The sequence below is a fragment of the Muscardinus avellanarius genome (assembly GCF_963383645.1).
Source record: "Muscardinus avellanarius genome assembly, contig: SCAFFOLD_46, whole genome shotgun sequence".
Taxonomy (NCBI): domain Eukaryota; kingdom Metazoa; phylum Chordata; class Mammalia; order Rodentia; family Gliridae; genus Muscardinus; species Muscardinus avellanarius.
In genome coordinates, this window is record NW_027664364.1 from 138,838 (window position 1) to 151,916 (window position 13,079).

Genomic DNA, 13,079 nt, shown 5'->3' on the forward strand with positions numbered 1-13,079 from the left:
GCGCCTGGGCTTGACCAAGTGTCACGCTCTTTTAACACCATTCCCTCCAGACCTTTCTTATCAGTCTAAAATATGCTCTGCTGGTCAGCAAGACATATGTACATAATTAACTGGATGGATAGTGCTGAGACTTAGAGGATTCTTTGTTTACCAAATTTTTTTAGAAACTTTAAGTCCCAGGGAACATAGATCTTTAGGGTTAAGGGTGAAGGCATGACAGGAATGTGTTCCTAATGGAAAGCAGACCCCTTAGGGTCAAGATAAGTGCCATCTTGAAGTTTTTAGGTTTTTTGTTTTGTTTTTTTGTTTGGTACTGGGGCATCCTACCTCCGAGCTAATTCCCACACCAATTTGTGTGTGTGTGTGTGTGTGTGTGTGTGTGTGTGTGTGTGTGTTACTGGGGATGGAACCCTTCTCCGGGCTACATTCCCAGACCTATTTTATATTTTTATTTGGAAATGGTCTCTTAAGTTAGCGAGGCTGCCTTTGAACCTGCGCGATCCTCCTGTCTCCTCCTCCCAAGCGCGGGGATTACAAGCGTGCGCCACCATGTCCGGCCACCAGTTTTTAATTTTTATTTTGAAACAAGATCTGGCTAGGTTGCTGAGAGTCCCACTACTTGCTGAGGTTGTCCTTGAACCTGTGATTCTTCTGTCTCAGCCTCCCAAGTACTGGGATTACAGGCATGTGCCACCATGCCTGGCTGAAGTTTTTAGATTTAAAGCTATTGTCTGCCAGGTGTGGTGGTGTATGTTTCTAATCTCAATACTTGGGAGGCTGAAAAATGAGGATCTCAGGTTTATGGGCAGCTTCAGCAACTTAGTGAGAACTTGTTTCAAAATTAAAGAGAAAATAAGCCGGGCGTGGTGGCGCACGCTTGTAATCCCCGCGCTTGGGAGGCGGAGACAGGAGGATTGCGCAGGTTCGAAGCCAGTCGCGCTGGTGTAAGACACCCTGTTTCAAAAATATAAAATAGGTCTGGGAGTGTAGCCCGGAGGTAGAAGGGCTTCCAGGAACCCCAGTACCACCCCCGCAAAAAAAAAAAAAAAAAAAAAAAAACCGGAAACAAAATTAAAGAGAAAATAGGGCTGGGGGTGTAGCTCAGAGGTAGAGCGCCCCTGGGTTCCATCTCGAGCATCACACACACACAGAAGGAAACAGCTACAGCCTCCCCTTCTTTCTCCCTCTCTCTCTCTCTCTCTCTCTCTCTCTCTCTCTCTGTGTGTGTATTGTGCTGGGGATGGAACCCAGGAGTATTCTACCTTTACGCTACACCCCCAGCCCTATTTTATTTACTTATTCAGAAACAGGGTCGCACAGGTTACTGAGAGCCTCGCTAAGGTGCCAAGGCTGGCTTTGAACCTGCGATCTGCCAGTCTCAGCCTCCCAAGTACTGAGATTACAGGTGTGTGTGCGTGCCACACCCCACTTACTTATTTCCCCTGTCCTACCTCACCTATTGTGCAGATCTGGTTGAGGACTCCTCTTCTGTGGGTCTATTTGCCCTCAGGGTGGGTTATCAGTGACGGGACAAGAGAAGGAATGCTGGGATGGCGGGCAGCTTGGTCACAGTGACACCAGCCAGACCATTTCTGCTGTGTAACAGCCTTGGTGCTGGTGGGGCGGGCGTTTCCGTGCAGGGCCAAGGGTTCAAGGTCACAGCCTAAGCCAGGCTCAGGTGTGGAGAGAGCAATCCTGCTCTAAGGAGGGCTGTACAATGGGCCAGTGCTATGGATCACTGCTGGAAAGAAATGGACATAGGGGCCAGAAGGGAAAGAAGGCATTCCTAGTTCTACGAAGAAAGGAACTGAGTCTGATATGAGTTCCTGTCCCGTTCACCATATGCCTGGCACACACGCGCCCATTAGCACTAGCTGCTTCCGTGCATGAGCAAGCCCCATTCTTGGGCCATCTTGAGCTCTGGTTTTATTTGTTTATTTATTCATTCCTTTTCATTTTTTGTGGTTCTGGGGCTTGAGCTCAGGGAGTATTCTACCTCTGAGCTACACCCCCTGCCCTATTTTTTATTCTTTATTTTGAAACAGGATCTCCCTGAATTGCAAAGGGCCTCACTAAGTGGCTGAGGCTGTCCATGAGCCGCGGTCCTCCTGTCCCAGCTTCACAAATGCTGGATTACAAGCCTGTGCCACCACGCCCAGCTATTTATTTATTTATTGTGGTACTGGGGATCAAACCTAGTGGACTTCCACTTCTGAGCTACACCCCCTGCCCTATTTTTTATTCTTTATTTTATTTTTATTCTTTATTTTGAAACAGGGTCTCACTAAATTGCAGAGGGCCTCACTAAGTTCTGAGGCTGGCCAGAATCTGCAATACTTCTCAGCCTCCCAAGTACCCAGCTTACAAAGCATGCCCCACCACACCCGGCTTAACCTTTATTTTACAAAGGGGTCCAACGAAATTGCTGAGGCTGGTCTCCTACCTGAGGTCCTCCTGTACCAGCCTCACACATTAGCTGGGTCTGGACAGGGGCCAGTCAGAGCCCAGGGCCTTCAACCCCAGAACTCGCTTCCTCGATCCCTGAGCCATCACCCCAACATGGGTGCCCAGGAGACAGCTCTGAAGCAGTCCCGGGACCAGGGCCACCAGAGCGTCGGGGAGGGACAAAGTTGAGGCCTTTAGCCCAGGAGTCTTTGGGGAAGCCAGACAGCGTCAGGGCGAGCGGGTGCAGAGCGCAGATGAGGATGGCCATTGTGGAGGGGTGACCCTGGAGGGCATCGGCTGCACCGCCGATGGCCAGGGGCCAAGCCCGGGCCCCAGGCCAGCTCGAGCCGGCAGGCGGCGCCAGAGCGCACCGGCCGCGTGACTCGGTCCGGAGTCCGGCCGGGCGGGGCGAGGGGCGGGCCGGCGTCTTTGGGTGTCGGAGCGCAGCGACCGTCGCGCGGCGGGACGATCGGCAGACAGACGGACCGACGCCGAGCGGGACCGCAGGGCCATGGCGGAGCGCGCCGCTCGCCGCTGCTGCCTGGGCTGGGACTTGAGCACGCAGCAGGTACGGGGCCCTGGCCGGCCGCGTGGCGATGCCCTGCCCACGGGACCCGGGCCTTCCGGAACCGGCGGGCGCCCCCCGGGGGACCCCGGCCCCTGCAGGGACCCGGGGCGGGGCGCGCCTGGGCATCCTCACCCGGGAGCCGCGGACCGGCGGACCTGGGCACCCAAAGGCCGGTGGCCTGGAGCCCGATCGTCGCTGGAAACTTTTTCTTTCTTTTTAAGCAAAATGGGCACAATGTACAAATGGACTTTGCCCCTCCCCGTGGTCACCCTTGGCTGGCACCTGCGTGCCTAGGTCTGGGATGCAGGGCTGCTGGCCAGAGAGGGCCGAATCCAACTTTGCCATCCAACTGGGCACGAGGTGACCGGGAAACCCTTTCTCCTTACTTGTGTTGGGGGATAAATACCGTCGAAGTCAAACAGCTCTCTTCAGCCTGGCGTGGTGGCGCACGCTTGTCATCCCAGCCTTCGGGAGGCCGAGACAGGAGGATCGCGGTTTGCGGACAGCCTCAGCTACTTAGTGATGCCCTCTGCAACTCAGGGAGACCCTGTTTCAAAATAAGGAATAAATATAGGGCTGAGGGTGTAGCTGGGAGGTAGAATGCCCCTGGGTTCCATCCCCAATACCACCAACAAAACAAAACAAAACAAAACAAAACCCTCTCTTCAAATGGAGCAAAGGAGCATCCTGTGGGGCCCCAGATAAGTGGCCTGTCCTCAGGCTGGACTTCGGTTTCTCCTGTTGTAGGCCTGAGCTGGGGATCCACTTCTCTGAGACCATCACGTGTCTCTGGACAGCCCACGGCCTTGCCTGGTCCCAGACCCTTGCAGACATGATCCCCTTCACCCCCGGTTCTGGGTCCCATTACTTAGCTGAGGAAGAGCCTCCTTGCCAGGTGCCGGACAGCTGATCTGCACCACTGGGTTGGCATTGTCTGTTTGGGGAGCTAAGATTCCTGGCCATGCATGGATGTGTGTGCTTAAATCCAGTGTCTTCATTTTACTAATGAAGAAATGGGTATGGCCCCAGGAGAGGCCGTGTTGCCATGGTTACCATGGTACATCTGAGCCTCCAGGGAGGTGGCGAGGCTGAACCTTGCTTAGTGAGGTTAGCAACCCCTGCTCCAGTGTAGAAAGGGAGGGAAAGGCTTTACAGTGTGTGTGTGTGTGTGTGTGTGTGTGTGTGTGTGTGTAACTGGAGATTGAATCCAGTGGCATTTTGCCCCTGAACTACACCCCCAGCCCTATTATTTATTTATTTATTTATTTAGTGGTACTAGGAATGAAACCCAGAAGCTTTCTACCTCCGGGCTATACTCCCACACCTATTTTATATTTTATTTGCAAACAGGGTCTCACTAAGTTGCCGAGAGCCTCACTAAGTAGCTGAGGCTGGCTTCGAACCTGTATGATCCTCCTGTCTCAGCCTCCCAAGTACCGGGATTACAAGCGTGCGCCACCATGCCCAGTTCCCTATTTTATATTTTAATTTTGAGACGGGGTCTCACTAAATCGTGGAGGGCCTCACTAAGTTGCTGAGGTTGGCCTCAAATCTTCCATCTTCCTTGTCTCAGCCTCCCAAGTACTAGGATTATAGACGTGAGCCACCATGCCTGGCTATTTTTAATACTTTCATTAGTGCATTTTGATTATAGATCATAGAAATCTGTAAATTTTTTTGCAGTACTAGAAATTGAACCCAAGGGTATTCCACCTCCGAGCTATATCCCCAGCCCTATATTTTATTCTTGAATTTGAAACGGTCTCATTAAGTTGTGGAGGGCCTCACTAAGTAGCTGAGGCTGTCTGAGAACCTGCGGTCCTCCTGTCTCAGCCTCCCAAGTACTGGGATTACAAGAGTGGGCCTCCAGTTTATACATTATTTTTTAAATTGCCTTCTAGGTGAAAGTTGTTGCCGTTGATGCAGAACTGAATGTGTTCTATGAGGACAGTGTGCATTTTGATAGAGACCTTCCAGAATTTGGGTATGTATCTGATGTTCATGTGTGTGTTTGGGGGTGGTTTTGAAGTCCTTCCAAAATCTTTTATATACACGGACCACACTGTGTTAGCTTCACCAAACTACAGGATTGTCTAATCAGACATGTGCTGTGAAAACTTTTCTCATCTGGTCAGTTGTCTTTTCTTTCTTTTTTCCTTCCCTCCCTTCCTTCCTTTTTGAGAAAGAATACCCCGGGTTCAATCTCAGTAACCTATCCCCACAGGTATCAGTGTTACGGAGTATATTTTATTCTAATGGAAAGAGAAGCCGGGCGTGGTGGCCCATGCTTGTAATCCTAGCATTCGAGAGGCTGAGACAGGAGGATCGTGATTCACGGACAGCCTCAGCTACTTAGAGGCCATTTGCAACTCAGTGAGACGCTGTTTCATTAAAAAAAATAAATAAAAAATAAGCCGGGCGTGGTGGTGCACGCTTGTAATCTCAGCATTCGGGAGGCTAAGACAGGAGGATCGCGGTTCGCCGACAGCCTCAGCTACTTAGTGAGGCCCTCTGCAACTCAGTGAGACCCGGTTTCAAAATAAAGAATAAAAAATAGGGCAGGGGGTGTAGCTCGTAGGTCAAATGCCCCTGGGTTCCACCTCCAGACTCGCAAAATAAAATAAAATAAAATAAAATAGGGCTGCAGGTAAAATGCCCCTGGGTTTTATCCCCAGTACTGCAAAAAAAAAAAAAAAAAAAAGGAATCCAATCCAAGCTGGGTGTGGTGGCACCGGCTTATAATCCCAGTATTGGAGAGAGAGACTGAGACGGGAGGTTCGCAGGATCAAAGCCAAAGCCACCTCAGCAACTTAGTGAGTCTGACAACAGCCTAGTGAGACCCTGTTTCAAAAAGACCCTGTGTTAAAACTAAAAAATAAAATAGGACTGGTAGTACATCTTAGAGGTACAGTGCCCTTGGGTTTGATCCCCAGCACCCCCCTCCCCACATACACACAAGGAATCTGTTAAATATATGTTAATGTGGGCGAGGTGGGTGTAGCTCAGTGGTAGAATGCTTGCTTAGCGACTGCAAAGCCTCGGGTTTGAGCCTCAGTACTGTAAAAACAAATGTATAATTTCACGAGTTTTGACAGAGGTAGACCCACACCTGTGAAGCCACCAGCATTATCAGGACATTGAATGTTTACGACACCCCGAAAGGTCCCTGTGGCCTTTAGCCTGTTCTCCCCTCCCCACTGAACTCAGGCCGCTGATGGGCCCTGTTCTCGCTGTTGGTGAATTCGCCTTTTCTGGTCTGTTTCTTTGGTTACAGTGACATCATCTTGGTCCATAACCACTTGAGAGTCATCTCTGGTGGTGCAGATGTTAGTAGTTCATATTTTTTGTTGCTCTGTGGTGCTCCCATTACACACACACACACACACACACACACACACCCACACACCAGTTTATCTCTTTACCTGTTTAGGTAGACCTGAGTTGACTCCATTTGTGCGTGCATGTGTGCGTGTGTGCGTGCGTGCGTGAGTGCGTGTGTGTGTGTGTGTTACTACCTCTGAGCTACACTACAAGCTCTATTTTTATTTATTTATTTATTTATTTTTAATTATTTTGGTGCGGGGGTATTAAACCCAGGGACATTCTACTTTCAAATTATACCCCTAGCCTTATTTTTTAATTTTTATTTTGAAACTGGTCTTGCTAGGTTGATGAGAGTCTCACTACTTGCTGAGGTTGTCCTCAAACCTGTGGTCCTCCTGTCTCAGCCTCCCAAGTACTAGGATTACAGGTGTGTGCCTCCACACCTGGCTCATTTAAAATAAATAAATAAAAAATAAGGATGCTATGAACTTTTTTTAAGATTGCAAATCTTTCTGTGCCTTATTCTTTCGTTATATAACTTGCCTCTTTGCAGTAAACTCTGAGACTGTTCCCATGATTATGCAATATGTAAAATAAGACACCTAGGAAACGAAATAGAGGTGTTCTACAGGGACTGGAAGGGCTGGATACCTAGTGATGGGATGGATGCTGATCCTAGTTACCTAATGGCGTCTTGGTAAGGATTCTGGCCTGGTTACTATTTTAGTTGTGTGTGTATGTGTGTGTGTGTATGTGTGTGTGTGTGTGTGTGTGCAACTGGGATTGAACCCAGAGGCTTTCTACCTCCTAGCTATACCCCCATCCCTTCTATCTATTTATCTATATGTATCTACCTACCTACCTACCTATCTATCATATCTATCTATCTACCTATCATATCTATCTATCATATCTATCTATCCTATCTATTTATCTACCTATCTATTTGTGGTACTAGAGATGGAACCCAGGGGCTTTCTACCTCTTAGCTATACCCCCAGCCCATCTATCTATCTATCTATCTATCTATCTATCTATCTATCTATCATCTATCTATCCGTGGTACTAGAGATGGAACCCAGGAGCATTCTACCTCTGAGCTACACTTTTTTTCGGTACTGGGGATGGAACCCAAGGGCGTTCTGCCTCCGAGCTACACCCTCAGCCCTATTTTTTTATCCTTTATTTTGAGACAGAGTCTCACTGAGTTGCAGAGGGCCTCAGTAAGTAGCTGAGGCTGGCCATGAACCATGATCCTCCTGTCTCAGCCTCCCAAATGCTAGGATTACAAAGGTGCACCACCACGCCCGGCTTCTACTTATTTATTTTTGGTACTGAGGATTAAACCCAGAGCCATTCTACCTCCAAGCTACACCCTAGCCCAATTTTATTTCTTATTTGGAAACAGGGTCTCACTAGATTGCTGAGAGCCTCTCAAAGTTGTCAAAGCTGGCTTTGAACCTATGATCCTCCTGTCTCAGCCTCTCAAGTGCTGGGATTATAAGCCTGCGCCACCATGCCCAGCTCTATTTTTCTGGGTTTTTTTTTTTTTTTTTTGAGGATCTGGGGATGGAACCCAGAGGCATTTGACCCCCGGGCTACAGCCCCTGCCCAATTTTTTATTCTTTATTTTGAAACAGGTTCTCACTGAGTTGCAGAGGGCCTCACTAAGTAGCTGAGGCTGTCTGCGAACTGCGATCCTCTAGTCTCAGCCTCCCAAATGCTGGGATTACAGGCATGCGCCACCACGCCTGGCTTATTTTTCTGTTTTGAAACAGGGTTTCACTAGGTTGTTGAGAGTCCTACTACATTGCTGAGGCTGTTCTTGAACCTGCAGTCCTCCTGTCTCAGCCTTCCAAGTACTAGAATTTCAGGTGTGCACCACCATGCCTGGCTCTGGCCTGTTTGTTTAATATATAAAGTTTAAACTCATAGTTGAAAGCTGGATTTTATTGAATTATCTCTTTGCAGGAGAGCTTTTTTAGGGGAGGGTGGTCCTGGGGATAGAGTGCAGGGGCTTTCTACCTCTAGGCTCCACTCACAGGCCTATTTTATTTTTTATTTGGAAACAGCGTCTCGCTAAGTTGCTGAGGCTGGCTTTGAACCTACGGTCCTCCTGTCTCAGCCTTCCAAGTACTAGGATTAAAAGCATGTGCCACCATCCCTGGCAGCAGGAGGGTCTTAATAGGGGTAAGCAGCATGAGGAGAGGTTCAAGGAACCTTCCAGAACTTGCAGCTCAGGAACTCCCTGGGCTGCTGTGGGAAGTAAGAACTGTTTTTTCTTAGTGGGGGGTGCTTCTGGGGGTGAGCCCGGGGGCATTCTAACTCTAGACTATACCTCTAGCCCTTTTTATGTTTCATTTTGGAACAGAGTCTCACTAGGTTGCTGAGGCTGGCCTCAAATGTGCAATCCCCCCTGCCTCAGCCTCCCGAGTACTGGGATTATGGGTGTGCTCCACCATGGCTGGCTGGGTGAGAGTTCCTGCAGGTGCAGCACCGCTGTGTAGTCAGCCACATCGCTGAACCCACAGAAGCTTTTAATTCAACACTGCCCTGCCCTGCTTCATGGCCGGCACCAAGTGGCACCATCTCTGCGTTTCTGGCTGGGCCTCTTATATCTCGAAGGCTTACTGAGAAGATGGCTTTCAGAGAGGTACCACCTCTGGGCCGCTCCTAGCCTCTTCTGGCAGCATCGGTGCCTGCTCAGTCCCCAGCTCCCGCCACAGGTAGCGGGGGAGGTTGACCGCTGGTCACCAGCACCTGTCGCCACAGCCCTGAGGCTCTGCCTCACACTCTCCTCTTCCCCTGCAGGACGCAGGGTGGTGTCCACGTGCACCAGGACAAGCTGACGGTCACCTCTCCGGTCCTGATGTGGGTCCAGGTAAGCACAGGGACTCCTTCCTTCCTCTGTCCCCAACCTATCTCACCGACTCTTGGCAGTTGCTAGGAAGCCGCAAGGTGGAAGCGCTCAAGCCGTCCGGTTCTGGGTCTTGTTAAGCCAGAGCATCTGTTGAGACCAGGTCCTCAAAGTCAGCGTCCAAGTGGCTCCTGGAGCAGGCTGAGCCCTAGCTGGTGTCAGTACTCGCGGGCTAAGAGACTCTCAGAAGGTTCCAGGGGGCCGCGGCAACTGGGAAGTGTAGCCAGTGCCATCTCTTTTTTTCCACTTATTTAAGATATTTTAGAGCCAGGTGTGGTGGCGCATGCTTGTAATCCCAGCATTTGGGAGGCGGAGACAGGAGGATCACGGTTTACTGTCAGCCTAAGTGACTTAGTGAGGCCCTTTGCGACTTAGTGAGACCCTGTTTCAAAATAAAGAATAAAAAATAGGGCTGGGGGTGTAGTTCAGAGGTAGAATGCTCCTGGGCTCCATCCCTAGTACTGCAAAAAAGAAGAAAAAAAAAAAGAATTTAGAGCCAGGCATGGTGGCATATACCTGTAATCTCAGTGTTTGGGAGGCTGAGACAGGAGGACCACGGGTTGGAGGACAGACTCAGCAACTCAGTGAGGCCTCAGCAACCTAGCAAGACCCTGTTTCAAAATAAAAACATGAAAAGGGCATGGAGTGCAACTCAGAGGTAGAATGTCTCTGAGTTTGATCCCCAGTACAATAAACAAAGAAATTTTTTTTTGTGTGTGTGGTACTGGGGTTCCTGGAAGCCCTTCTACCTCCGGGCTACACTCCCAGACCTATTTTATTTTTGGAAACAGGGTCTCTTAAGCCAGCGCGGCTGGCTTCGAACCTGCACGATCCTCCTGTCAGCGCGGCTGGCTTCGAACCTGCACGATCCTCCTGTCTCAGCCTCCCAAGCACGGGGATTACAAGCGTGCGCCACCACGCCCGGAAACAAAGAAAATATTTTTAGCTGTATGCTGTGGTGCATGCCGGTAATCCCCATGCCAGTAATCCCAGTACTTGAGAGGCGGAGACAGGAGGATCTTGAGTCGGCTAAAACAGGAGGTTCGAGGCCAGATTTGGCAATTTAGCAAGAAACTGTCTCAAAATAAAATAAATAAATAAATAAAAAGGATCTGGGCGTGGTGGTACATGCCTGTAATCTTAGTGCTTTGGAGGCTGAGATAGGAGGATTACAATTTCAAAGCCAGCCCTGGCAATTTAGCAAGGCCCTCAGCAATTTAGCAAGACTGTTTCCAAATAATAAGTAAAATAGGGATAGGGTCTAGCTTGGAGGTAGAATGCTTCTGGGTTCAATCCCCAGCATCACAATAAATAAATAAATAAATAATAAATAAGTAAAAAGGGACTGGGTATGTACATTGGGTAGAACACCCCTGGGTTCAATCCCTAGTAACCCCACCCACACAAGATATTTTTAGCATAGTTGACCTTTTGGGGGGTACTGGGGATGGAACTCAGGGGCCTTCTACCTCCGAGGTACATTCCCAACTCTATTTTTTATTCTTTATTTTGATACAGGGTCTAAGTTGCAAGGGCCTCACTGAGTAGCTGAGACTGTCCGCGAACCATGACCCTCCTGTCCCAGCCTCCCAAGTACTGGGATTACAAGTGTGTGCCACCACATCCCGCTCACAGCTGACCTTTTCATTTGTTTTTGTTTGTTTTTAGTTACTGGGGATGGAAGCCAGGGGCATTCTACCTCTGAGCTACACCCCCAGCCCTATTTTTTATTCTTTATTTCGCAACAGGGTCTCACTGAGTTGCAAAGGGCCTCACTGAGTAGCTGAGGCTGTCTGCGAACCGCGGTCCTCCTGTCTCAGCCTCCCGAATGCAGGGATTACAAGCGTGCGCCACGACGGCTTTGACCTTTTAACTCGGTGTGCCCACCTGTTTAATTAGCGTAGTCTAGCATGTACAGCTCCTATTATCAGTCAGGGCAATAGGATCCTATTATCCTTTCTCAGCTGCCCGAAGCCCATGTCATAATGGCGGGGCCTGGTGTGTCATCTTGAGGCTTGTGGTTTATCTGGTTCAGCGGTTGGGTACAGTCATGGCGGCTTCTCTGCTTCTTCCCAGGCTCTGGACATCATTTTAGAGAAGATGAAGGCTTCGGGCTTTGACTTCTCTCAAGTCCTCGCCTTGTCCGGGGCGGGCCAGGTTTGTTTGCAGCACCCCAACTGCCTTGTGAGGGTGACCATCAGGGCAGGGTGCCCGTGCTAGGTTGGGCTGCTCCTGGAGCCCTTCCTTCCTCCCTCCCTTCCTCTCTTTTTCTTTCTTTCTTTCTTTCCTTCCTTCCTTCCTTCCTTCCTTCCTTCCTTCTTTCTTTCTTTCTTTCTTTCTTTCTTTCTTTCTGGAACCCAGGGGCATTCTACCTCTGAGCTCCACCCCCTGCCCTGTTTTTTATTCTTTATTTTGAAACAGGGTTTCACTGAGTTGCAAAGGGCCTTGCTAAGTAGTTGGGGCTGGCTGCGAACGGCACGATCCTCCTGTCTCAGCCTCCCTAGGATGACAAGCATGCACCACCGCGCCCAGCTTGGAGCACGCATTTCAATGCAGTTAAATTGCCACCAGCTATTTTACCGTGGAGACTGTGTAACTCGCCTCCTTGCCAAAGGATCCGAGCCAGTTCTTCTGATGAAGCAGTATATAAAATAGGATGCTTGATGCCGGGCGTGGTGGGCATGCTTGTAATCCCCGCGCTTGGGAGGCGGAGACAGGAGGATGGCATAGGTTTGAAGCCAGCCTCAGCTACTTAGTGAGGCTCTCAGCAACTTAGTGAGACCCTGTTTCCAAATAAAATATAAAATAGGTCTGGGAGTATAGCCCAGAGGTAGAAATCCCCCAAGTTCCACCCCCAGCATCACCCCAAAAAAAATAAATTAATTAAAAAATAAAATAAAATAAAATAGGATGCTTGGAGCCAGGCATGGTGGCGCACACCTATAATCTCAGTACTTGGGAGGCTGAGACAGGAGGATTGCAGGTTTGAGATCAGCCTCGGAAATTTAGTGAGACTTTGGTTCAAAATTAAAAATAAAATAGGGTTGGGATATAGAACCTCAGAGGTAGAACACCCCTGGGTTCAATCTCTATTACCACAAAAAAATTGAAGGAAAAAAAAGTCACGCAGAGCCAGGCGTGGTGGTGCACGCTTGTAGTCCCGGTACTTGGGAGTCTGAGTCAGAAAAGACCGCAGGTTCGAGGCCTGCCTCAGCTACTTAGTGAGGCCCTCCGCAACTTAGTGGGACTGTGTTTCAAAATTAAGGATAAAAAATAGGGCTTCGGGTGTAGCTTGGAGGTAGACTGTGCCTGGGTTCAATCCCAGTACCGCCAAAAAAAAAAAAAAAAAGCACTGAAATGCAGACCAATAATTTTTTTTCCTTCTTCCTACAAGTTTTGGGGTGACAAGGCAGAGTCTTTCCCTTTTACTGAGATGAGAACCACGTCTCATGGTGAGCCCTGTGACCCAGAGGTGGTAGGGAAGGCCTGGAGCTGGTTCTCCGGCATGTGGTCTGGGGTCCCCCTGTCTCCAGGAGGCCGCAGCACCCGTGTGTGGCCACCTGAGCATGCCCGTGTCTCTCCTCCGCAGCAACATGGCAGCGTATACTGGAAGGCCGGGGCCAGCCTGGTGCTGCGAAGCCTGTCGCCAGCCCTCCCATTACACCGGCAGCTGCAGGTGACTGTGGCCGTGTTTTGTGAGTCTGAGAAACTTCTGCAGAGACAGCACAAGGGCCCCAGCGCCTGTGGGCCCTGACGTCTGGGGCTTTCATGCAGCACGGAGAGTGTACGAAGGTGGCTTTGGCAGCCGTTTCGTGAGCACGGTCT

The 13,079-nt window shown here is 49.7% G+C and overlaps 1 protein-coding gene across 1 annotated transcript in view; it reads left to right on the forward strand.

Moving 5' to 3' along the window:
- Window positions 1-2,956: 2,956 nt before the first annotated feature.
- Window positions 2,957-13,079, forward strand: part of XYLB (xylulokinase) — a gene marked incomplete at both ends in the record, with an annotated part of 37,236 nt that continues 27,113 nt past the window's right edge. Inside the window, 5 exons of the mRNA XM_080720115.1 lie at window positions 2,957-3,013; window positions 4,915-4,997; window positions 9,149-9,218; window positions 11,331-11,411; window positions 12,844-12,930. Coding sequence (XP_080576241.1) covers window positions 2,957-3,013; window positions 4,915-4,997; window positions 9,149-9,218; window positions 11,331-11,411; window positions 12,844-12,930 — 378 coding nt within the window. The remainder of the gene's footprint in view (window positions 3,014-4,914; window positions 4,998-9,148; window positions 9,219-11,330; window positions 11,412-12,843; window positions 12,931-13,079) is intronic.